This window comes from Salmo salar, chromosome 01, assembly GCF_965601325.2.
Source record: "Salmo salar chromosome 01, fSalSal1, whole genome shotgun sequence".
Classification (NCBI taxonomy): domain Eukaryota; kingdom Metazoa; phylum Chordata; class Actinopteri; order Salmoniformes; family Salmonidae; genus Salmo; species Salmo salar.
This window is the reverse complement of record NC_138291.1, coordinates 169769197-169796312: the sequence shown is the minus strand read 5'-3', so window position 1 is coordinate 169796312 and position 27116 is coordinate 169769197. Positions and strand designations below refer to the sequence as shown.

At 44.0% G+C, this 27116-nt stretch overlaps 1 protein-coding gene and 1 non-coding gene across 12 annotated transcripts in view; both read left to right on the top strand.

Moving 5' to 3' along the window:
- sptan1 (spectrin alpha, non-erythrocytic 1) overlaps positions 1-27116 on the top strand; it is a 55106-nt gene that overhangs the window by 1155 nt on the left and 26835 nt on the right. For 7 of the 11 annotated variants that reach the window (XM_082956352.1, XM_082956344.1, XM_014142977.3 and 4 more), the window contains exons 1-15: positions 8479-8631; positions 17778-18017; positions 18446-18571; positions 19255-19395; positions 19687-19967; positions 20098-20397; positions 20712-20847; positions 20987-21088; positions 21183-21320; positions 21420-21530; positions 21607-21684; positions 21974-22129; positions 22414-22618; positions 24962-25143; positions 25852-26218. In XM_082956352.1, the coding sequence (XP_082812478.1) occupies positions 8611-8631; positions 17778-18017; positions 18446-18571; positions 19255-19395; positions 19687-19967; positions 20098-20397; positions 20712-20847; positions 20987-21088; positions 21183-21320; positions 21420-21530; positions 21607-21684; positions 21974-22129; positions 22414-22618; positions 24962-25143; positions 25852-26218 (2584 nt within the window). In that variant the 5' untranslated portion in view covers positions 8479-8610. Of the gene's footprint in view, positions 1-8478; positions 8632-17323; positions 17343-17777; positions 18018-18445; positions 18572-19254; positions 19396-19686; positions 19968-20097; positions 20398-20711; positions 20848-20986; positions 21089-21182; positions 21321-21419; positions 21531-21606; positions 21685-21973; positions 22130-22413; positions 22619-24961; positions 25144-25851; positions 26219-27116 lie in introns of those variants that run through there. The other 4 variants (XM_014142991.3, XM_014142982.3, XM_014142970.3 and 1 more) reach the window with 3 other exon arrangements.
- LOC123726836 (small nucleolar RNA SNORA84) lies at positions 25600-25735 on the top strand. Its single transcript, XR_006758997.1, has one exon. It is a non-coding gene; the product is annotated as a small nucleolar RNA SNORA84 (small nucleolar RNA).

Sequence of the window (27116 nt, the reverse complement as noted above, 5' to 3'; positions counted from 1 at the left end):
AAATAGAGTTTTTCTCACCCACTCGGGCTCCTGAGTGGTGCAGCGGTCTAAGGCACTTCATCTCAGTGCTAGAGGTGTCACTACAGACCGTGGTTCAATTCCAGGCAGTATCACAACCGGCAGTGATTGGGAGTCCCATAGGGCGGCGCACAATTGGCCCAGCGTTGTAAGGGTTTGGCTGGGGTAGGCCGTCATTGTGAATAAGAATTTGTTCTTAACTAACTTGCCTAAAATCCTAATAAATGTAAAGTTATCATAATGAAAATATTTATTTTCCAACACACACTCGGATGAACAGCTGCTGTTGTCAGCAGTTCACCTTCTTTAAAAGTTTGGCAAGGGCCCTAAGGCAATGTAGATGTGAACAAACATGCCATGCCAATAAAAATCGAATAAAAGATAGATATGCGTTGAAGTCACAGGGAGAGGATTTGCACAGCTGGGTGGGTGATGACCTCTGAGAATTTGGACCAGTGCCTCGCTTGCGTCATTGCTTTTGACTGTCCTAACCACCACCCATTTCAAGGGTGGTGGCCAATTGTGGACATGACATAAGCCTTTTCCATCCTCAGTGAGAAATCCATGGGGAAAGTAACAACTAAGTCCTCAAAGAATAGCATGCAAGGCTTGTGATCTGTGCTTGCTGCCTTTAGCTGTTTTAGTTTTTACTTCTCCTGTGAGCTAGTAAGACCAATGTCTCCATGATATTGCAGAGACGAGAAGGCCTGACATTTTTCTAGTTGATGGCCTTATTCCGTGCTAATTTATTAATAGAATTTCAGGTCTATTCTCCGCGCTGCAACCTGAGTGAAGAAATAATTTCTGTGTTATGGATGAGCCTGTTCAGTTGTCTCCTCTCTGTCCTCATAGTGTGTCTGGTATTTTTTGCACCATGCCAGAATTTAGTTTTCCAGTCATCACTCGACTAAAGACGGTATGTTCCAAACTCGGGCCTGGTTGCATTGTGGCCCGTAACTCTTTCCAATAGTCCATCGCCCTACTATGCACAGATTAGAGGTCGACCGATTATCATTTTTCAACGCCGATACCGATTTATTGGAGAACCAAAAAAAGCCGAGACCAATTAATCGGCCGAATATTTTTTTTTTTATATATATATTTTTCCATTTTTTTGTTGTTGTAATAATGACAATTACAACAATACTGAATGAACACTTATTTTAACTTAATATAATACATCAATAAAATCAATTTAGCCTCAAATAAATAATGAAACATGTTCAATTTGGTTTAAATAATGCAAAAACAAGTGTTGGAGAAGAAAGTAAAAGTGCAATATGTGCCATGTAAAAAAGCTAACGTTTAAGTTCCTTGCTCAGAACATGATAACATATGAAAGCTGGTGGTTCCTTTTAACATGAGTCTTCAATATTCCCAGGTAAGAAGTTTTAGGTTGTAGTTATTATAGGAGTTATAGGACTATTTCTCTCTATACCATTTGTATTTCATATACCTTTGACTATTGGATGTTCTTATAGGCACTTCAGTATTGCCAGTGTAACAGTATAGCTTCCGTCCCTCTCCTCGCCCCTACCTGGGCTCGAAACAGGAACACATCGACAACAGCCACCCTCGAAGCATCGTTACCCATCGCTCCACAAAAGCCGCGGCCCTTGTAGAGCAAGGGGAACAACTACTCCATGTCTCAGAGCGAGTGACGTCACCGATTGAAACGCTATTAGCGTGCACCCCGCTAACTAGCTAGCCATTTCACATCGGTTACACCAGTCTAATCTCGGGAGTTGATAGGCTTGAAGTCATAAACAGCTTAATGCTTGAAGAATTGCGAAGAGCTGCTGGCAAACGCACGAAAGTGCTGTTTGAATGAATGCTTACGAGCGTGCTGCTGCCTACCATCGCTCAGTCAGACTGCTCTATCAAATATCAAATCATAGACTTAATTATAACATAATAACACACAGAAATACCAGCCTTTGGTCATTAATATGGTCGAATCCGGAAACTATCATTTCGAAAACAAAACGTTTATTCTTTCAGTGAAATACGGAACCATTCCGTATTTTATCTAACGGTTGGCATCCCTAAGTCTAAATATTGCTGTTACATTGTACAACCTTCAATGTTATGTCATAATTATGTACAATTCTGGCAAATTAATAACGGTCTTTGTTAGGAATAAATGGACTTCACATAGTTCGCAACGAGCCAGGCGGCCCAAACTGCCGCATATACCCTGACTGCTTGCACGGAACGCAAGAGAAGTGACACAATTTCCCTAACTATAAGAAATTCATGTTAGCAGGCAATATTAACTAAATATGCAGGTTTAAAAATATATACTTGTGTATTGATTTTAAAGAAAGGCATTGATGTTTATGGTTAGGTGCAACGACAGTGCTAAATCATCACCCGTTTGGCGAAGTAGGTTGTGATTCGATGAGAAATTAACAGGCACCTCATCGATTATATGCAACGCAGGACACGCTAGCTAAACTAGTAATATCATCAACCATGTGTAGTTAACTAGTGATTATGTGAAGATTGATTGTTTTTTATAAGTTTAATGCTAGCTAGCAACTTACCTTGGCTTCTTGCTGCCCTCGCGTAACAGGTAGTCAGCCTGCCACGCAGGCTCCTCGTGGAGTGCAATGTAAGGCAGGTGGTTAGAGCGTTGGACTAACAAGGTACAAATCTGTCGTTCTGCCCCTGAACAAGGCAGTTAACCCACCGTTCCTAGGCCGTCATTGAAAATAAGAATGTGTTCTTAACTGACTTGCCTAGTTAAATAAAGGTGTAAAAAAATCGGCCAAATCGGTGTCCAAAAATACCGATTTCCGATTGTTATGAAAACTTGAAATCGGCCCTAATTAATCGGCCATTCCGATTAATCGGTCGACCTCTAGCAGAGATCTGAATCGATTGGATGGGGGAAGGAAGCTCCACTTAGCAGTTAGGTGGAGCAATCATAATGCTGCTGCTGTCTGTCCCTATCCCTTCGATGAGGTAATCATTGGAAATATGTAGAATGGAAGGGGCCAGGCAGGAACCAATATTAACTTTTTTCATTAGCTTCTTGTGTAGTCAAGGGAGTTCATCCACCGAGATCAGAAATGGGTTTATTTTATAAGCTCTTCGACCCACCACCACCCACTTCCCTTCATAGGTTATGCACATTGTGTTTCTGTTGAAGGGTGACAGAATGGGTGTGGCTCAACAACAAACTGCTCAAACCATTAGACACACACTACCTTGAAACACTAAAATGTACCCTTAGTAGGTCTGTGTTTTGCATTCTTGATGTGTGTTTTGCATTCTTGATGGGATCAAGAACATGGTTTAGGTCATCAACCGTCACCAGAGTGAAGGAGACACATGACCAAGGACAAATTCACATGAAAAACGTTTAATAAGCGCTCCTCACATAATAATAAAAAAATAAAAATGTGTCGTATGTATTTCATTTTAAAGTCTGAACCTCGTTTAGGCCTAACCCTAAACATATTAACAGTGGACTGATTTAGCTTCCAGTTCCCAGCATATTCAAGAGTTTTTTTTTTCTATGTTTGTCTTGTTTAACATGGTCAGCTATACGGTTTCCGGCTGGCTGACTGATAATCACATTTGAACAGAGAATGTGTTGACAGTGAAGTAGCCTAATTTATAGCACCCCTACCCCATTTAGTTACTCCCTGTCTGAAATGGTCGAGGACAGATGCCACTCTTATTCAGTTATACTGTCCGTATATGTTCTGTTCAATGTGTCAGTTTTGTGTAAAGGGCCCTACGCAAACAGAGCGACGGATATGGTCCGTTCCAAACTTTGAGCCGCACAAAAGTATATGGGTGATTCTCACGAAACTGACAGAAAATAATTCCTCTTGGATCACTAACATTAGGATCTTTATTCATCCGTTTCATAATTGTTGTGTTTATTGATCAGATATGCATTTTACCACAATTTTCACAACTACTAATGCAATAATTCTCAATACCGCAACATTTTTCAAAGTCCAAAAAGGTAATAAACAAAGCAATTTAATTTTGACTTGATGTAAAAAAATATATATATATATATATTTTTTTTTTAAATTGCTCACCTATTGAAAAGGCTGGAGTTAAACAACACTGAAAACAAATATATTTAAAATTAACTTACTATTATGTATTTCGCAACACAATCTTTTGTCATAACTTGTGTATACATGTTATTTGTATGTACACATCCACTACATGGCCAATGATATGTAGACACCTGCTTGTCGAACATCTCATTCCAAAATCATGGGATTAATATGGAGTTGGTCCCCCCTTTGCTGCTCTTCTGGGAAGGCTTTCCACTAGATTTTGGAACATTGCTGCGGAGATTTGCTTCCATTCAGCCACGAGCATTAGTGAGGTCGGGCACTGATGTTGGGCGATTAGGCCTGGCTCGCAGTAGGTGTTCCATTTCATCCCAAAGGTGTTCGATGGGGTTGAGGTCAGGGCTCTGTGCAGGACAGTCAAGTTCTTCCACACCGATTTCAAAAGTCATTTCTGTATGGACCTCGCTTTGTGCACGGGGGGCATTGTCATGCCGAAATGGGAAAGGGCCTTCCCCAAACTGTTGCCACAAAGTTGGAAGCACAGAATCATCTAGAATGTAATTGTAAACTGTAGCGTTAAGATTTCCCTTCACTTGAACTAAGGGGCCAGCCCGAACCATGAAAAACAGCTTCAGGCCATAATTCCTCCTTCACCAAACTTTACAGTTGGCACTATCCATTGGGACAGGTAGTGTACTCCTGGCATCCGCCAAACCCAGATATGTCTGTCGGACTGCCAGATATTGAAGCGTTTTTCATCACTCCAGAGTAGAGGTCGACCGATTAATCGGAATGGCCGATTAATTAGGGCCGATTTCAAGTTTTCATAACAATCGGAAATCGGTATTTTTGGACGCCGATTTGGCCGATTTTGTATTTTATTTTAAAAATGTATTTACATTTTTTTTTTTTGACCTTTAGTTAACTAGGCAAGTCAGTTAAGAACACATTCTTATTTTCAACAACGGCCTAGGAACGGTGGGTTAACTGCCTTGTTCAGGGTCAGAACGACAGATTTTTACCTTGTCAGCTTGGGGATTCAATCTTGCAACCTTACGGTTAACTAGTCTAACGCTCTAACCACCTGCTTTACATTGCACTCCATGAGGAGCCTGCCTGTTACCCGAATGCAGTAAGAAGCCAAGGTAAGTTGCTAGCTAGCATTAAAGTTATCTTATAAAAAACAATCAATCAATCATAATCACTAGCTAACTACACACAGTTGATGATATTACTAGTTTATCTAGCCTGTCCTGCGTTGCATATAATAGCTTAGGTACACGTTGCTCCAACCATAAACATTAATGCCTTTCTTAAAATCAATACACAAGTGTATATATTTTTAAACCTGCAAAGTTAGTTAATATTGCCTGCTAACATGAATTTCTTGTAACTAGGGAAAATGTGTCACTTCTCTTGCAAACAGATTCAGGGTATATGCAGCAGTTTGGGCCGCCTGGCTCGTTGCGAACTGTGAAGACTATTTCTTCCTAACAAAGACAGCCGACTTCGCCAAACGGGGGATGATTTAACAAAAGCGCATTTGCGAAAAAAGCACAATCGTTGTCGACTGTACCTAACCATAAACATCAATGCCGTTCTTAAAATCAATATACAGAAGTATATATTTTTAAACCTGCATATTTAGCTAAAAGAAATCCAGGTTAGCAGGCAATATTAACCAGGTGAAATTGTGTCACTTCTCTTCCATTCATTGCACGCAGAGTCAGGGTATATGCAACATTTTGGGCCGCCTGGCTCGTTGCGAACTAATTTGCCAGAATTTTATGTAATTATGACATAACATTGAAGGTTGTGCAATGTAACAGGAATATTTAGACTTAGGGATGCCACCCGTTAGATAAAACACGGAACGGTTCCGTATTTCACTGACAGGAAAAACGTTTTGTTTTCGAGATGATAGTTTCTGGTTTCGACCATATTAATGACCTAAGGCTCGTATTTTTGTGTGTTATTATGTTATAATTAAGTCTATGATTTGATAGAGCAGTCTGACTGAGCGGTGGTAGGCACCAGCAGGCTCGTAAGCATTCATACAGCACTTTCGTGCGTTTTGCCAGCAGCTCTTCGCTGTGCTTCAAGCATTGCGCTGTTTATGACTTCAAGCCTATCAACTCCCAAGATGAGGCTGGTGTAACCGATGTGAAATGGCTAGCTAGTTAGCCGGGCGCGCGCTAATAGCGTTTCAAACGTCACTCGCTCTGAGACTTGGAGTAGTTGTTTCCCTTGCTCTGCATGGGTAACGCTGCTTCGAGGGTGGCTGTTGTCGATGTGTTCCTGGTTCGAGCCCAGGTAGGGGCGAGGAGAGGGACGGAAGCTATACTGTTACACTGGCAATACTAAAGTGCCTATAAGAACAAAGGTATATGAAATACAAATGGTATAGAGAGAAATAGTCCTATTCCTATAATAACTACAACCTAAAACATCTTACCTGGGAATATTGAAGACTCATGTTAAAAGGAACCACCAGCTTATGTTCTCATGTTCTGAGCAAGGAACTTAAACGTTAGCTTTTTTACATGGCACATATTGCACTTTTACTTCTCCAACACTTTGTTTTTGCATTATTTAAACCAAATTGAACATGTTTCATTATTTATTTGAGGCTAAATTGATTTTATTGATGTATTATATTAAGTTAAAATAAGTGTTCATTCAGTATTGTTGTAATTGTCATTATTATAAATAAAAATAAAAATTGGCCGATTTTAAATCGGTATCAGCATTTTTTGGCCCTCCAATAATCAGTATCGGTATCGGCGTTGAAAAATCATAATCAGTCGACCTCTACTCCAGAGAATGCGTTTCTACTGCTCCAGAGTCCAAAGGCGGCGAGCTTTACTCTTTACTCAAAGAGCTCTGCTCTTTGCTGAAACAGAAACTCCAGATTGTGACTTTAAGTAACTAATATTTTACAAAACATCTATACAATAGGTGTAAGCAGTGGTACTGGTAAATCATTGAAGTTACCAGCATAGGACACCTGTTGACTGTACATTAGAATTAGCTCATTATCATTACCGAAATTAAGGTTATAATTACCGAAACAGACCAAAAAATTATTTGGTAATGAGAAATGTGTGTTAATGAGGCCCTTGGCTCAATCAGCAAGTAATAGGAGACAGCCATTATGAGTCAGCAAACCATTGGCCACATCACTAAAGCCCATTCATTCCTCCATGTTGGTAAGGTAATGGTTCTCGAGTTTTTCACAATTTGAGCTTTTTAGTCATTTCGGTAATGAGAAAGTGTCATAAAGGGTGTGTTTGAGAACAAGATATACTAAGGACTACTCCTCTAGATGATGCATCATGGGTGAATAACATTTTCTTAAAAAAAAATATTGCCGTTTTTACAGCAACTTAGTGTTACGGTAATGTCCTCAGACACTGTTTTTACATAATATTATATTTGAATGTAAACTTCAACTAGTATACAATTTTAATGATTTATGCACAACCTACAGCAAAATGTTTTGCTTTATTCAAATAAGATACAGTTATCTCAAGTAAAAGAGTATAAAATGACCCAAGAATTTAATCTGGTCTCATTTCGGTAATGAGAATTTGAGGTTAAAATGTCTAATTCAGGCAAATGTAAAATGTTTTTCAAATAAGACACTGTGCCATAAACTAGGCATCTTCGTTTTCAGAATGACAGTTAATTCTTGCAGATAGATGCATCATGGTTTTCTAACTCAATTTGCTACTGCCATGGTTAACTGGTTTCATGAGTATCTCCCACGTAAAACTACGTAGAGAAACGATGCTACGTTTGCATAAAGTGTGTTGCAGCTTAATGCCATAGGAACTAGGCTAAGGAGCCTCTTATCTGGATGTCATGCGAATACTGTTACCCTGGCCTTAGTGGTCTATCAGGTTGCTGGCTGGCTGTCCTAACTCACCTCATACTTTGGGCATGCACACTTGACACAAAGCAAATAACGAACACTTTTGTAATGCTGCGACTGAATGAATATTCTTATTGCAACTGTATTTATCAATGTCAACAAGTCATGTTCGTTAAAAGCAATAGTTTGAATTCTCCTCTTTTTGAATGGTTGGAAATAACCCATTGCTCTGACATGAAACTGTGGTGTATGTTGTTGCCTTTAGCCTGCGCAGGCACCTGTCATCATGTCCCAGTTTATTAAACCAAAACTGAAGGTAACGTGTGTCACCACTGTGTGTTAGTTTGCATGTTGTGTGCGTTGCTGCTATCGGAAGGGTGTTCATCGAATGCATGGACATTTCTGGAATACTGTTTGAGAGCAGGCCATGATGCTGCTGTTTTGCTGAATAGAGGAAGAGGGAGGGAAAGAGGCAGAGAGACGCAAAGGGCTGGGCGGTATCTTGGCCTGCTCCCATCACGGCCTAGCCACTGCAGGGGCGATGCGTCTGTCTGCGCTGCAGCGAGAGAACGAGTGAGAGAGAGAATAAGAGAGGCGTTCAGTTTCTCATTCTTCCTTTATCAGTTGAGCCTTTCATCTGGAGCCTAGAACGAAGTGACTGCTGCTGGCTTCATGGCCACCACCTCTCCTCAGGTACTGATTGCAGAGACAGTGTTGTAAAGAACAGGGCTCTGGATAAACAGCCCAGAATATCTAGATTTTCTCTTGATACATAACAAAAGTTGGTTTTACTGGTTAGCCCATGTCCCTTAATTTTTGAGAATTGAAGTTGTGAGTAAATGTTTATGGTTAACTGTGTTAATCTAACTCTGGTCCGTTGATTTGGTTTTAGTTTATTTTTATGGTAATTTCTCACTGAATTCAGGCCTGCGTTTTCTGCATGCATTGTACGTTTGTGTAAGCAAATGTTTTTTGTCTTGACAGGACTTGGTTAATGTAGTAATTTGATTGGTTTTAACTGAATTACATGGTAATTGAATCACTGAATTCAGGCCTACGTGTAGGCTACTGCATGCGTTGTCAGTGGATTTGTGTGGAGTCGTGTGCATGAAACTGAAGGTTTGTGTTGATTTTAACTGAGCTGGATTAAATTAATGTCACTGACCATTATTTATGAAAAAGATGCATGCAAGGGAATCATGTTTGCATTTGGCATGGTAAACCTCCACAGATGTCAAATCTCTTGACATTGGCATTTCACTGTGTTGTTGACTGGGCGGCAGCCATTTTGATTTAATCCAGACATGATTGTTTTGGTGATGTTCCAGAGTAGGATTTGGGACTTGTATGACGGATTGAACATTTTTTTTATGTGTGAATTTATGAAAATAAGAGTAACAATGAAGCTGAATTCAATCTTTTGTCATGTAGCCTAATCACACTCTTGTAGATATTGTTTTAATTCACAAACCAACCATCCACTGTTAACTTCTTCAGCTGCACTCACATCTCCTCTGGGCATGCTACTGATCAGCTAGGAGTGGAGTGGGCTGTAAGGAGGGGGTCATGGTTCACTCTGAGGGAAGGGAACTGAAGCTACGCCTCTTCTCTTTGCACATGTATTTGGCATGTACTAAGTCTTCTGGGATCACCCTGCCGTTTCCTGTAAATTCCTCCGTTCTGCATTCGCCCAGTATGGCGTCATATAACCCCTCGCTAACTGATGTTACCATGGGAACCGTGAGGGGGCTGACTATGGCTGCGTTTACACAGGCAGCCCAATTCTGATCTTTTTTTTCACCTATTGGTCTTTTCACCAATCGGATCAGCTCTGAAAAGATCAGATGTGTAAAGATCTGGTATGATTGGTCAAAGACCAATTATCTGTTTTCCACTGTCTCACTCTTTGGGAGTGATGATGGGCCTTCATGATAGGGTGCTTTCTCCTCAGTATAATAATTTTTTTGTGCTCCGTCAAAACTAATGGATTTGTTTATGCCAGGAAGCGAACGAAGACTTTGGTGCACTCAAATTAAATATCCAGCTACTAAGAGTAGCCTAGGCCTAATGCGTAGGCAATAATTCTAATGAAGCAAATCGATACCCCACCCCTGTCCACCCACCCACCCACCTTGTGTCGCATTCTCTCTCCGCAGAGCAATATCTCTCTGGATACTTGTGCAGCGATGGGAGCCACACAGGGATCTATAAATATCTCTGGCCTCCTCGAATGTAATCTGTGGCACGTCTTTATGAGAATGACCTGATTTTAAAATGGGGAGAGTGGGAATAGATGCACTTATGGTTTTCGTCCTTTACTTCTAATCATGGATTGATTCAGAACTGGGACACCAGGTGAGTGCAATTAACTACCAGGTAGAAACAAAAACCAGAAGTGTTTTAGCCCTCCAGGACCGGAATTGGAATAGCCCTGTTAATATGCCTTCATGACAATGGCTAACCGTCTGAAAAGGTAGTGTCACTACTGTGTGACGATTATAAGTGGTTATTTCAGTGACAAAGACCTATTGCAGACAATGACGTGATGATATTTGTGTTCAAGTTGTTGACTCATCAGGAATACCAAATTAATATTCAGTTAGAATATTGCTGATTCACTAAATTCCGTTAATGCATTGAAAATGTGAAATAGTTTGACATGACAGTTTGAGGTAAACACCCAAGTTGAATGGACCTTTGCTAAATGACTGAAGGGGAGAACAAAGGGAGGGAAGAATCTTCTAGAGAACCTTGAAACAGCCACATTTACATAACACTTCAAGTGTGCCGGTCCCGTGCAAAAGTACTGACGTACATAACGTCTTTCTTTCTCAAAAGCTGTCTTATGTAGTTGGTACTGAAGTGGCAATTTAGCCTAGTTTCCTGCGTCAGTATTTAACCCAACCACTCGCCGGGTATCTAGGCCTATAGTTAGTGTTTTTGTTTCTGCATAGAAAAGTATTTGGGAGAATAGTTTTAGGGATGGAAAAAAAGGTTTTAAACTAAACGACTAAAACCAAATATAAAGTATGTAGGAATGATAATGGCACTTAAAAATATATATATATTTTGAGAACTAGCTATCGCCAAAATAAATGCTAAGATAGTCAGGGAGAATAAAACATTCCCCAAATTATGCATTCAGGAGTATTTTTGTAATTGCATGAGGCCCCCATTTGATTTTATGTTTAAGTCACTCAGATGGCATAAGCCATGGCAAAATGTGTAGAATTGCAGATTTTATCTTAGCTCCATTGTAAAATGTGTAGATTTGCAGGAAACTAGCATAAACATTTTAGCTACGCCTAAAAGTTTTACGATTTTTCGCGCGGCAAGTAGCCTAGTGGTTAGAGCGCTGAACTTGTAACCGAAAGGTTGCAAGATCGAATCTCCGAGCTGACAAGGTAAAAATCTATCGTTCTGCCCCTGAACAAGGCAGTTAACCCACTGTTCCTAGGCCGTCATTGAAAATAAGAATGACTTGCCTAGTTAAACAAAGGTAAAATAAAAAAAGATTTCTGGTTGTTGACTGTGCCATTGGCCACACCCATGGCCACCCACCTGTCACCCCCACCAGCTAAATGCTATTTTGAACCAGAAAAAAAAAAGAGTTAGCAAGACCGTCCTTCATGTGGTCTCGCCACAACAACAGGATGTGGGTCCACCAACTCAATCCACAACCTTTGTCTCTGTACAGTTGATAAGCAGGCCTAACCACTGTTAGGTATAAGTCCTAACCACCGTGGAGTTATTTAATTGCTGCTTGCTTACACGGTTGAGAAACCAGGTGGTTGGACTTTGACTATCCTATGTAATGCAGATGGAATTTGTGCATGGTGCTTCTGTCTCCTCCTCTTGCCAACAGGCTTTCATTTTTAGTGCTAAGAGATCAAGGGTTACATAGACGGTGAGCTTCGAGGAAGCATTCAGCTTTGCTGTTTAGTAGTAGTATGTGGGGGTGTGTGAGGTAGTTAGTGGATAAGTGGACGAGGGAGTGAAGGAGGGAAAGAGTGTTAGAGAGAGGGGGCAGGACATGGAGGAAATTGGTGTTATCTACCATTCACAGCGTCAGTCGAGCACTATCTCCTATTGCAGCTGCACTGTGCTAGGGGGTCTTCCGCGGGTCGAAGATACAACATGTGCTATGACGTGGCCTCTTCCTTCCCCAAATGTATTGTCATCTGATAAATGCTACAGATTTGTTTTTCTGTAACGTAACCATTTGCAGTGCCTTCAGAAAGTATTCCCACCCTTTGACTTTTTCCACATTTTGTTGTGTTACAGCCTGAATTTGAAATTGATTAAATTGAGATTTTCTTTGTCACTGGCCTACACACAATACTCCATAATGTCAAAGTGAAATTATGTTTTTCAAAAATTGTACAAGTTAAATACAAATTTAAAGCTGAAATGTCAGTAAATATGACAAGCCTAAATAAGTTCAGGAGCAAAACATTGTCACATAAGTTGCATGGACTCACTCTGTGTGCAATAATAGTGTTAAACATGATTTTCTAACGGCTACCTAATTTCTGTACCCCACACATACAATTATATGTAAGGTCCCTGCAAAAAGTCTGGGTAGCCATTTGATTAGAGGCGTCCTTCCTAACACAGTTGCCAGAGACGATGGAAACCGCTCAGGGACTTTACCATGAGGCCAATGGTGACTTTAAAACAGTTAGAGTTGAATGGCTGTGATAGGAGAAAACTGAGGATTAATCAACACCATTGTAGTTATTACTCCACTATACTAACCTAAATGAGAGTGAAAAGAATGAAGCCTGTACAGAATAAAAATATTCCAAAACATGCATCCTGTTTGCAACAAGGCACTAAAGTAATACTGCAAAAATGTGGCAAAGTAATTTACTTTTTGTCCTGAATACAAAGTTATATTTGGGGCAAATCCAATACACCACATTACTGATTACTACTCTTCATATTTTCAAGCATAGGGGTGGCTGCATCATGTTATGGGTATGCTTGTAATCGTTAAGGAGTTTTTCAGGATTAAAAAGAAACGGAATGGAGCTATGCACAGGCATATCCTAGAGGAAAATCTGGTCCAGTCTGCTTTCCACCAGACACTGGGAGATTAATTCACCTTTCAGCAGGACAATAACCTAAAACACAAGGCCAAATCTACACTGGAGTTTCTTACCAAGAAGACAGTGAATGTTCCTGATTGGATAGTTTTGATAGTTTTGACTTTAAATCTGCTTGATGGCATGACTTAAATTGTTTTCTTGCAATTTGACAGAGACTTATCCAGAAAGATTCAGAGCTATATATGCTACTAAAGGTGATTCTAACATGTATTGACTCGGGTGTGTGAATATTTTTGTATTTCATTTTCAACACATTTGCAAACATTTCAAAAAACATGTTTTCACTCTATCTTTATGGAGTATCATATGTAGATGGGTGAGGAAAGATATCTATTTAATCCATTTTGAATTCAGGCTGTTAAACAACAAATGTGGAATAAGTCAAGGGGTATACATGCTTTCTGAAGGCAGTGGGCTTGACACCTGGACATGCGCACACATTCAATTGTCTTCTAAACCACACGCCAACAGGGCAAACTCTTTGCAAGGTCCGATGACTTCAACTTCACACTGAAGTGACGATGTCTCACACGGCTGTAAAATTCGCTGCATCACTCCAACGACTTTGGCACATTGTGTCCCAGAGCAGCAGTGTCTCCCAGGAGAGGGCAATGCCCTGAAGACACATGACCCAAAGGCTGTTTACTCATTGGTCCAGAGAGCTGTCCCTCAAACAGGCTAGTCAGAGTAGCGTGTGCCTTCATCCCCACAGGCAGATGTCAGAGCAGAACGGGGTCGCGGTCAGCTAAATCCTGGGATGATTTAAGCCCTTAGTGTATTAGGACTGGTGTAAGGGGATGGGGGAGGGGAAATTGTCTAGTATGATGTTTTTTACAGAAAATGGGCCAGTGTAGAGGCTACTAATCGGTTTAAATGCTTTTTCATGATCTTGTCAGTTATTTCTGGCATATCTTTCTTTTTATAGATTGATTTGTTTGATGGCAGAGTGGCCATATACTCATACAGTACATTCAGATAGCATTCAGACCCCTTTTGTTACATGGATTAATATATTTTTCCCCTCATCAATCTACACACACTACTCCACAATGACAAAGTAAAAACAAGTTACATTTTTTGGGGGCAAATTTGTTAATATTAAAAAACAGTAATACCTTATTTACGTAAGTATTCAGACCCTTTGCGATGAGACTTGAAATTGAGCTCCGGTGCTTCCTGTTTTCAATGATCATTGAGATGTTTCTACAACTTGATTGGAGTCCACCTGTGGTAAATTCAGTTGATTGGACATGATTCGGAAAGGCACACACCTGTCTATGTAAGGTCTCACAGTTGACAATGCATGTCAGAGCAAAAACCAAGCCATGAGGTCGAAGGAGTTGTCCGTATAGCTCCGAGACAGGATTGTGTCGACGCTCCGATCTGGGGAAGGGTACCTGCAGCAATGAAGGTCCCCAAGAACACAACAGCCTCCGTCATTCTTAAATGGAAGAAGTTTGGAACCACCAAAACTCTTCCTAGAGCTGGCCGCCCGGCCAAACTGAGCAATAGGGGGAGAAGGCATTTGGTCAGGGAGGTGACCAAGAACCCAATGGTCACTCTGACAGAGTTCCAGAGTTCCTCTGTGGAGATGGGAGAACTTTTCTAGAAGCACAATCATCTCTGCAGCGCTCCACCAATCAGGCCTTTATGATAGTGTTCAGACGGAAGCCACTCCTCAATAAAGGCACATGACAGCCTGTTTAGATTTTGCCAAAAGGCACCTAAAGGACTCTCAGGCCTTGAGAAACAAGATTCTCTGGTCTGACGAATCCAAGATTGAACTCTGGTCTGAATGCCAAGCGTCATGTCTGGAGGAAACCTGGCACCATCCCTACGGTGAAGCATGGTGGTGGTGGCATCATGCTGTGGGGATGTTTTCCATTGGCAGGGACTGGGAGACTAGTCAGGAATGAAGGAAACATGAACGGAGCAAAGTACAGAAAGATCCTTGATGAAAACCTGCTCCAGAGCGCTCAGGACTGTGGACTGGGGCGACGGTTCACCTTCCAACTGGACAACAACCCTAAACACACAGCCAAGACAACGCAGGAGTGGCTTCGGGACAGAGAGGAATGGCAGAAACTCCCCAAATACAGGTGTGCCAAGCTTGTAGCGTCATACCCAAGGCTGTAAACACTGCCACAAAGGTGCTTCAACAAAGTACTGAGTAGAGGGTCTGAATACATATGTAAATGTGATATTTCAGTTAATTAAAAATATATAATAATTTGCTAAAATGTCTAAAAAGCTGTTTTTGCCTTGTCATTATGGGGTATTGTGTGTAGATTGATGAGGGGGAAAAACTATTTCATCCATGTTAGAATAAGGCTGTAATGTAACCAAATGTGGAACAAGTCAAGGGGTCTGAATACTTTCCGAATGCACTGTATATGAGCTATATAGAACAATCTGCACTTTGACTGGACTCATGGCTCCTCAGTTTTCTCTCTTGCTGTTGCCATCTCTTCAGTGGGTTAGGGTTATGGTGTAGTTCAGTGGTTCCCAAACTCTTTCATTTACTGTACCTCCAACAGAATTTTGCTCTGAACGGAGTGCACCCGAATTACCCCTTCATGTGCATCTTCTCAAGTACCCCCTGTGGATAGGCCAAGTACCCCCTGGTTGGGAGCCACTGGTGTAGGAAGATGTTTGGGGAAGAATTGAACCAGGCAACAAACTGGTCTGTTGATTGTTGAGGAGGCCCAGCCAGCCCAGCGGCCCCTCTGTGGACCAGACCAAGCAGTGTCTCCTGGATCTGCTGAATGTCACCACACTGCTGACACCACTAATCCTACTGTCAGAGATGGACCATTTCACTTTATCTCTCTCTCCGTCCATCTCTCCACACCCCTCTTTCCCGCTGTCTGAATGGGAGCTGCGCTGGCTGTGTTTTAACAATGGGCCTCTTTCATGAGGTCTAGCACTACCCCCACTCCCCGGGGCAGACAGTTGGACTGTCAGCAATTTTATTTTATTTCTATATGGTCCTCTTTGCTCATGGGGTTCACTGTCCTTGGGTTGGCCGGGTAAATCAATGTTCTGTCCCTCCTTACTGAAATAAATTACTCAGTTAAGCACACTGAATTCTGTTCATAGTCGTCATATCACATTTTGATCTTATCCATGTCTATTGTGAGACACCTTGTCTGTACCTTTCTTTCTGGAAGAATGGTTTAGTCCGTTTATTTCTGTCAAGAAGTTTCTGATTGTATGAAGGGTATGAGATGGTCTATTGGAACTGGATAACAACCATGCGCAAACAGTCCTGACCAGAGATGAAGGATGCAGTGTGTTTTCTCCCCCTGGTGTTCAGCTGGACTGGCCTCTCTCCACCAGGGCCTGGTCTGGTGTATCAGAGGTCACAGGGACCTGATATGCCACAGTGTAGGTTACACCACCCTGAGAAAAGACTCCAGATGTAGGCCTAAGCAAAGGTAAAGACCAGCCACAGACAATTTATCAATCCCCCCCACAATGGTTGGCAGGTAGGCTGGGACTACACCCATGTGCTAAAATCCTACAATCTCACGGAAGCCATTTGGAGGCTGTTATGTATTCATCAATGATTGAAAAAGACAAACTTGCCATCTTAAATGTACTTTCTGCTGCTACAGTTCACTGTCACATCAGCTTCAAAGTTGCCATGTTGAATGCTGGTAATTCAATTTATGGTCTAGGAGCCTAGATTCTCTCGCCCTCCCGGGCCCCCTGCCACTCCAGAAATGACACCAAATGTTTAGCTCACATTCCTCATAGTCCAGAGACTCTAGTAGTATATGAAAGGAAGCACCCTGTGTATGCCTGCCTGGCAGAGACTGTGTTACAGTCACTACCAGGGTGTGGTCCTCTGACAGCCCCACTATCCAGGCTGGGGACTAGAATACAGGGTGGGTGACTGTGATCCTGTCTGGTTACCTCGCCCTACTCTTCCCTCTCCCTACTGGCCTCCACTCCCCCGGTGTATGGTGGGATGGTATATAGGCTGGGTGAAGAGGGGGGCTGAGGGCCAGTGCGTGTTAGGAGGGCTGACAGCAGCAGTCCAATTGTGAAGTGAGGTCTGGTTACTGTTTGTTCAGAGCTGTGTGGAATTTCTGCCTCCACTCCCTTTTTTCAGTCTCGCGTTCTCAGCTGCTGCTGGCCCCACGGCGAGTCAGCTGGACTGGAGAGGAGCTGGCTACTTATTCACTGGGGAGTTTTTGTCCTTTCATAGCAATAGTCAGCCTTGTCTCGTTGTATTCTATAAAGTTGTGTGTCTTCCGTGACTTTTCCTCTAGATCCATTTTTTGCGTGGTGAGTAGAGATCCATGAAGAGCTGCACTGTGTTCAAATGCCCCCAGGGAAAGAGAAAGTGGAAAAGAAAGAATGGCACTTCGTGACATTCTGGAAGTCCTCCACAGCTATTCAGTTTCTGAGAGCTCTTGTGTTTTAAAGGCCTAAAGAAGCAGAGATTAGAGAAATTGGATGACGGCCAAGTAGAAATGCTTGATGCGATGCTAGCGTTGCCATAGCAGGCTCAGTTGGACCGTTATTTCTATACTATCAAAGGGATGGACAAATGGTAGCAGCCATCTTGTTCATACATTTGTCAAGATGGCTGACGGCATTCTCATCCACTCATCTCAATTGTAGTAACTATTAATGCTAACAACTAGAAAGCAGAATCGTTTTGTTGCAAGTGGTAAGAAGTGTTAATGATTACTTCCCCCATTGTATTTCTCTTGTCAGAGAATGGATACCAGTGGGGTGAAAGTGCTGGAGTCTGCTGATGACATCCAGGAGCGCCGGCAGCAGGTGTTGGATCGCTACCGGCGTTTCAAGGAGCTGTCGGGCGTGCGACGGCAGAAGCTGGAGGACTCGTACCGCTTCCAGTTCTTCCGCCGCGATGCTGACGAGCTGGAGAAGTGGATCCAGGAGAAGCTGCAGATCGCCTCTGATGAGAACTACAAGGACCCTACCAACCTCCAGGTCAGTCTGCCTTGTCCGTTTGTCTGTCAGCATACGGCATAACAGTACCTACCTATCGCACATCATGGGTTTTAGTGCACAAGGATGCATTTCAACAGCTCCAGGTAGATTTAGGATCAGCCTGCCCAGTTGTCATTTTAGTCTATTGGAATTTGGGTGGTGTTGTACTGTAACCTGGGCTTTGACAAAATGAATGGTAACATCTTGATTCCATTTTGTCACCTTACTTTATTACAGTATGCACGAGCCACTTTTTGTGAATTGACTGACTTGTAGCCTCTCCAGTGGCCATTCAAAATGAAACCGCAAGGCCATAAAACTCACATAGAATGATCAGTACATCATAATCCGTGACCCTTCGCCAGGTATGTCTGTCCTGTCCACTGTAGTCTTTGTGCCATGCTAACATGCCTCCTCTCCCCCCACAGGGCAAGCTCCAGAAACATCAGGCCTTCGAGGCGGAGGTGCAGGCCAACGCTGGAGCCATCATTAAGCTAGACGAGACTGGCAACCTAATGATCTCCGAAGGCCACTTTGCCTCCGAAACCATCCGCGTAAGAGACAAAGACACACACCCACACAGTCCGCTGAGCTATGTGCCTGACCAAGATAGATCTACACAATCCACCCTTTTTAACCCCGATCATGTCTGGTTCAGTCCTTCACGCCCTACCGGACTTCCCAGAGACCCATAGTTTCAAGTTTCAATATGGCTGACTATATAAAAGTAGGTGCTTGGGTGATGTGGACTTCCTGGCTCTTGTGTTTCTCTCTCTTTTAGGTTCCACTCCCTTTTAATTCTTTCAGATCCATTCTGTTTGCTGTGTGGTTATGACCTATATATGAAGACTTGCATGATGTGTGTGCCTATTTTCTATTGATATGCACTTATCTTGGTCTCAAACTACAGCTTCAGCAAGTATTGGACTCAAAGTACTGGACCCATAACCTGTGTCTCAGAGTAGGAGTGCTGATTCGGGATCAGTTTTAACTTCTGGATCATAATAGACAAGATCACATAGACGAGGGGAGCTGGTCCTAGGTCACCACACCTACTCTGAGATACTTTGTGAATATGGGCCCTAATTTCTCTTTTTAGATCGTAATGAATAACATTGTATGGACAGGGGGGACCTGATCCCAGATCAGCACTCCAACTCTGAGAGACTGAATATGGGCCCTGGTCTTGAATCAGTTTCCATCACCCTGTGTAAATTGTCTCCCTTTCTGCTTTTAGACTCGTCTGGAGGAGCTTCACCGTCTTTGGGATCTGCTGCTGCAGAAGACCAAGGAGAAGGGTGTCCGTCTGCTGCAGGCCCAGAAGCTGGTGCAGTACCTGCGCGAGTGTGAGGATGCCCTGGACTGGATCAGTGACAAGGTCAGTGTCTCAACCTGAAGTCACACACATCCTCTATATCTACTGGAGGCCATGGCCTAAAGCATGTCTACGGAACTCTAATAGACAACATGACCTTAACCTAAATCATATCCAACAGGAGACCATTGCCATAGGACCTTATAGACAACCTATCCTAACATTAGCCTCCCTAAACCGTGTCTGCAGGGCCCTACTAGATAACCGATTCTAAACATTAGCCTCCCTAAACCATGTCTGCAGGGCCCTACTATATAACCGATCCTAAATCTTACCAAAACCTGTGTCTAACAGGAGGCCATGGCCACCTCGGAGGAGCTGGGCCAGGACCTGGAGCACGTAGAGGTGCTCCAGAAGAAGTTTGAGGAGTTCCAGACGGACCTGGCAGCCCACGAGGAGCGTGTGAATGAGGTGAACCAGCTGGCGGGCAAGTTGAGCCAGGAGTCCCACCCCGAGGTGGAGCTCATTGTTCGCAAGCAGGAGGAGGTGAACGCCGCCTGGCAGAGGCTCAAGGGCCTGGCGCAGCAGAGGCAGGGCAGGCTGTTCGGAGCCGCCGAGGTGCAGAGATTTAACAGGTATGCCCAGGACAGGCTGGGTGTGTGTTTTCTTTTGGATTGAGTGTGTGATGGGGAAGCCACAAGACAACTGAGAGGATCAAGACATTTAGATTTTATGTTCTGACTGAGAGTGTTATGTGGCCTGCAGGGATGTGGACGAGACCATTAGCTGGATCAAGGAGAAGGAGCAGCTCATGGCATCCGATGACTTTGGCCGGGACCTGGCCAGCGTTCAGGCTCTGCTGCGCAAGCATGAGGGCCTGGAGAGAGACCTGGCTGCCCTCGAGGACAAGGTCAACACTCTGGGCGGAGAGGCAGAACGTCTGCAGCAGACCCACCCCCAGAACGCCTCCCAGATCCACCTGAAGAGGGATGAGCTCATCACCAACTGGGAGCAGATCCGCACGCTGGCCGCCGAGCGCCACGCCCGCCTCAACGACTCCTACAGGTGGGTACCGGTAAAACCCTGATCGCCCTAACAGCGAACACACTAACTTTACTGGGTCAGTACCGTATTGTTACTATGTCACTACCATAACTTTGCGGTGTCCCTACTGTAACCTTACTTGGTCAGTACTGTAACTTTGCAGTGTCACTACTGTAACTTTACTGGGTTAGTACCGTAACACCACTGCGCTCAACACACAGCGACTACCCAATGCATGGTCAAACAAAACATTTATCAGCCATTTGAGCCCAGTTTAGTTGAAAGTATGCAGAACCCTATCTTCTGACTGTCTGTATGTGTTTTGCCCCCTGCAGGCTGCAGCGCTACACTTCAGACTTCCGTGACCTGACCAGCTGGGTGACGGAGATGAAGGCCCTGATCAACGCTGATGAGCTGGCCAACGACGTGGCTGGAGCTGAGGCTCTCCTCGACCGCCACCAGGAACACAAGGTACAGGAAAACTGATCCTAATAATAATTTTAATATAATTGCAGTTGTTAAGTACTATATATTTTCTCAGATCTTCAATCAGTGATGCTAGTTTTTCCTGCAATGTTGCTGACGTTTACTGTGTGTGTGTGGTCCTTAGGGTGAGATTGACGCCCATGAGGACAGCTTCAAAGCCACGGACGAGGCCGGCCAGGCTCTGCTCAACACTGGACACTACGCCTCAGAGGAGGTCAAGGAGAAGGTAGGGCTATCTGTCTCTTTGTCCTTGGTTTGGAATTCAAGCTTTTACATGGACCTGTGGACAGATTAATTGAACCCCATCCATGTGTGTGTAGCTGGGTGTACTGACTGAGGAGAAGGAGTCTCTGCTGGAGCTGTGGGAGGTGCGCAGGCAGCAGTACGAGCAGTGCATGGACCTGCAGCTCTTCTACAGGGACACGGAGCAGGTCGACAACTGGATGAGCAAGCAAGAGGTATCGCCATCCACACACAATAACATGCTCACTTAATTACACTTAAATGATTATTCTCCAAAAATGTTTGGGTGTGAAGTAATTATTGTGTGCGTGCAGGCGTTCCTTCTGAACGAGGATCTTGGTGACTCTCTGGACAGCGTGGAGGCCCTGCTGAAGAAACACGAGGACTTTGAGAAGTCCCTCAGCGCTCAGGAGGAGAAGATCACTGTGAGTATATAACAGTAACCACTAGGATCAGCTTTTCCTCCTCAAATGTTACGCCTAATCTCTAACCTCTCTCCAGGCCCTGGATGAATTTGCTACCAAACTGATCCAGAACAACCACTACGCCAAGGAGGATGTGGCCACTCGTAGAGATGCTGTAAGTAGAATACGATGATCAGGACTGGAATGTGTCCTATGTTTGTAGCACTTTGCTAAATGACTAAAATGTAAAATAGAGAGTACAGACTCTCTTATCCAGAGCAATTAGGGTTAAGTGCCTTGCTCAAGTGCACATCGACAGATTTTTCACCTAGTCGGCTTGGGGATTCGAACCTGCAATCTTTCGGTTACTGGCTCAACACTCTGAACCACTAGGCTACCTGCTGCCCTATATCTGCTTATACCATATCCTGGGTGTTGTGTATAACATCTCACCCACCCTTCAGCTGCTGAGCCGCCGTAACGCCCTGCATGAGCGTGCCCAGTCCCGCCGCGCCGCCCTGGAGGACTCCTTCCACTTGCAGCAGTTCTCCCGCGACTCGGACGAGCTCAAGAGCTGGATCAATGAGAAGATGAAGACTGCCACCGACGAAGCCTACAAGGTATCAATGTTTCTCAGTTAGCTACTTTAGCTAGCTATTTTATAGTGATGTACTTTAGCTAGTTAGTTATCTACTTTATAGTGGTATACTTTAGCTAGTTAGCTACTTAGTACTTTAGAATGGGGTTTCAATACTCAACGTGGCTTTCTCCTAGACTGCAGTGGGATCCTATTAGGCTGTAATACCACTGTGAACCACACAGTTCCTTATTCTCAGTACTATGGCCTAATACTTACAACAACCCCTTCCTTTCACTATCTCTCTGCTCTTTCTGTTCTCCCCAGGATCCGTCCAACTTGCAGGGCAAGGTCCAGAAGCACCAGGCCTTCGAGGCGGAGCTGTCAGCCAACCAGAGCCGCATCGACGCGCTGCAGAAGTCTGGACAGGAGCTTCTGGACGGCAAGCACTACGCCGCCGACGAAGTGTCGGTCCGCATGGACGAGGTCAGCTCCCAGTGGAAGAAGCTGCTGGAGGCCACCGAGCTCAAAGGTGAGATGAGTGGGAGTGAGGCTGTTATTATTATGGCGACCACCATTTTGAGTTTGCCTCGAGTGGAGGAAATATAAAATGGCGGCGACACTAGTTACTCTGTAGAGGAGCGCTGCAAAAAGGCGCATTTATGTTTTAAGCTAGTTTTTAGTCACTACACTAGGTTTCATTTAAGAGCCCCAAGATCTGAAACCAAACCTACAAATTTAGAACTGCCCTTCCTTCAATACCTACAGTGAGGGGAAAAAAGTATTTGATCCCCTGCTGATTTTGTACGTTTGCCCACTGACAAAGAAATTATCAGTCTATCATTTTAATGGTAGGTTTATTTGAACAGTGAGAGACAAAATAACAACAACAACAAAAAATCCAGAAAAACGCATGTCAAAAATGTTATAAATTGATTTGCATTTTAATGAGGGAAATAAGTATTTGACCCCCTCTCAATCAGAAAGCTTTCTGGCTCCCAGGTGTCTTTTATACAGGTAACGAGCTGAGATTAGGAGCACACTCTTAACCTCTTGGGGCTAGGTGGGACGCTAGCGTGCCACCCGTGGTGCACTCCATCAACAGCAGGTGCATTTCAAGAGCGGCAAATTTGAATCCAAATAAATGTCAAAATTCAAATTTTTCAAAAATACAACTATGTTACACCATTTGAAAGATAAACATCTCCTTAATCTAACCACGTTTTACGATTTCAAAAAGGTTTTACGGCGAAAGCATAAATTTAGAGTATGTTAGGACAGTACATTTACAAGAGTTGTGTGTAATGTTTTGTCAAGTCAAAGACAGGGTCACCAAAACCATAAAACCAGCTAAAATGATACACTAACCTTTTACAATCTCCATCAGATGACACTCCTAGGACATTATGTTAGACAATGCATGCATTTTTAGTTCTATCAAGTTCATATTTATATCCAAAAACAGCGTTTTACTATGGCATTGATGTTGAAGGGAGTGCTCCTAATCTCAGCTTGTTACCTGTATAAAAGACACCTGTCCACAGAAGCAATCAATCAATCAGATTCCAAACTCTCCACCATGGCCAAGACCAAAGAGCTCTCCAAGGATGTCAGGGACAAGATTGTAGACCTACACAAGGCTGGAATGGGCTACAAGACCATCGCCAAGCAGCTTGGTGAGAAGGTGACAACAGTTGGTGCGATTATTCGCATATGGAAGAAACACAAAAGAACTGTCAATCTCCCTCGGCCTGGGGCTCCATGCAAGATCTCACCTCGTGGAGTTGCAATGATCATGAGAACGGTGAGGAATCAGCCCAGAACTACATGAGAGGATCTTGTCAATGATCTCAAGGCAGCTGGGACCATAGTCACCAAGAAAACAATTGGTAACACACTACGCCGTGAAGTACTGAAATCCTGCAGCGCCCGCCAGGTCCCCCTGCTCAAGAAAGCACACATACGTCTGAAGTTTACCAATGAACATCTGAATGATTCAGAGGACAACTGGTTGAAAGTGTTGTGGTCAGATGAGACCAAAATTGAGCTCTTTGGCATCAACTCAACTCGCTGTGTTTGGAGGAGGAGGAATGCTGCCTATGACCCCAAGAACACCCTCCCCACTGTCAAACATGGAGGTGGAAACATTATGCTTTGGGGGTGTTTTTCTGATAAGGGGACAGGACAACTTCACCGCATCAAAGGGACGATGGACAGGGCCATGTACCGTCAAATCTTGGGTGAGAACCTCCTTCCCTCAGCCAGGCCATTGAAAATGGGTCGTGGATGGGTATTCCAGCATGACAATGACCCAAAACACACGGCCAAGGCAACAAAGGAGTGGTTCAAGAAGAAGCACATTAAGGTCCTGGAGTGGCCTAGCCAGTCTCCAGACCTTAATCCCATAGAAAATTTGTGGAGGGAGCTGAAGGGTCGAGCTGCCAAACGTCAGCCTCGAAACCTTAATGACTTGGAGAAGATCTGCAAAGAGGAGTGGGACAAAATCCCTCTTGAGATGTGTGCAAACCTGGTGGCCAACTACAAGGAACGTCTGACCTCTGTGATTGCCAACAAGGGTTTTGCCACCAAGTACTTAGTCATGTTTTGCAGAGGGGTCAAATACTTATTTCCCTTATTAAAATGCTAATCATTTTATAACATTTTTGACATGCGTTTTTCTGGATTTGTTTGTTGTTATTCTGTCTCTCACTGTTCAAATAAACCTACCATTAAAATTAATGACTGATAATTTCTTTGTCAGTGGGCAAACGTACAAAATCAGCAGGGAATCAAATACTTTTTCCCCTCACTGTACATCCAACTTAATTTCATCCACCCTTAAACCTCTCCTCACCACTCTCTCCCCTCCCCCCAGGCATCAAGCTGCGTGAGGCTAACCAGCAGCAGCAGTTCAACAGGAATGTGGAGGACATTGAGCTGTGGCTGTACGAGGTGGAGGGCCACCTGGCCTCCGACGACTACGGCAAGGACCTGACCAGCGTCCAGAACCTGCAGAAGAAACATGCCCTGCTGGAGGCCGATGTGGCCGCACACCAGGTAATGATTTACTGTAATTTATAAACTTGGTGGTTCGAGCCCTGAATGCTGATTGGCTGACTGCCATGGTATATCAGACCGTATACCACAAGTATGACAAAACATTTTATTTTTATGTTGGTAACCAGTTTATAATAGCAATAAGGCACCTCGGGGTTTGTGGTATGGCCAATATACCACGGCTAAGGACTGTGTCCAGGCACTCCGCAATGCGTCTTGCATAAGAACAGCCCTTAGCCGTGGTATATTGGCCATATACCACACACCCTCGTGCCTTATTGCTTAAATCACCGCTAGGTGACTGACTGACTGAATGCCATCACCGGGTAACTGACTGACTGACTGCCATCACTAGATGTTTTCAGAAACTAAAAGTAAACTACTAACAGACACTGTTGCATTTACCTCTGGGAGCAGCTAGTGCATTTCTACTCTAATTATAAGAATCCCGTACATGCCTGGTAGTTCCTAGAAAAAGCTGGACTGTGCTGATCTATAGGTTTTTGATTGACTGGCAAATATATACTCTGTGATTTTATGCATGGGAGTTGCCACTCCAAGTAGCCTTCATAGCCCAGTTGCAGAGACATTATTATGGTCTACAATATTCAGGCATTCAAATATTTGTGTCGACTACAGTCTGTCAGCACAAGGTAAGTCTTGCTGACTGACTTACTGCCAACACTTAACTCTCTCTCCCCTCTCTAGGACCGTATTGACGGCATCACCATCCAGGCGCGTCAGTTCCAGGAGGCGGGCCACTTTGACGCTGACAACATCAAGCGCAAGCAGGAGGCGCTGGTGGCGCGCTACGACGCCCTTCGCGACCCCATGGCTGCCCGTAAGCAGAAGCTATCGGACTCGCTGCGGCTGCAGCAGCTCTTCAGGGATGTGGAGGACGAGGAGACCTGGATCCGGGAGAAGGAGCCCATCGCCGCCTCCACCAACCGGGGAAAAGACTTGATTGGCGTTCAGAACTTGCTGAAGAAGCACCAGGCCCTGCAAGCGGAGATCGCTGGCCACGAACCCCGCATCAAGGCTGTCACCCAAAAGGGAGAGGCCATGGTGGAGGAAGGTAAGCCGGCGCTTATTAACATGCATACTGCCACCTTTTTCAACTGTTCACCTGTTGACTATCTAGCAGGTTGGGTCAATTCCATTTAAATTCAACACATTGACTCTAGTACTCGCGCTGCTAAAACACTTGATCACTGCTACTCGCCCTTCCAGGATGGCTACAAGGCCCTCCCCCGCCCTCCCTTCAGCAAATCAGATCACGACTCCATTTTGCTCCTCCCTTCCTATAGGCAGAAACTCAAACACGAAGTACCCGTGCTAAGGTCTTTTCAATGCTCGTCTGTCCAATTGGAATCCATGCTTCAAGATTGTTTTGATCACGCGGACTGGGATATGTTCCGGGTAGCCTCCGAGAATAACATTGATATATACACAGACATGTTGACTGAGTTCTTCAGGAAGTGTATAGGTGATGTTGTTCTGACTGTGACTATTAAAACCTACTCAAACCAGAAACCGTGGATACACGGCAGCATTCGCGCAAAACTGAAAACGCGAACCACTGGGAATCTGGTCGAATACAAACAGTGTAGTTATTTCCTCCGTAAGGCAATCAAACAGGCAGTACGTCAGTACAGAGACAAAGTGGAGTTGCAATTCAACGGCTCCGACACAAGATGTATGTGGCAGGGTCTACAGATGGTCACGGATTACAAATGAAAAACCGGCCACGTCGCGGACATGATGTCTTGCTCCCAGACAAGCTAAACACCTTCGCCCGCTTTTAGGATAACACAGTGCCACCAACGCGGCCTGCTACCAAGGACTGTGGGCTCTCGTTCTCCGTGGCCGACGTGAGTGAGACATTCACGCGTGTTAACCCTCGCAAGGCTGCCGGCCCAGACGGCATCCCAAGCCGCATCCTCAGAGCATGCGCAGACCAGCAGGCTGGAGTG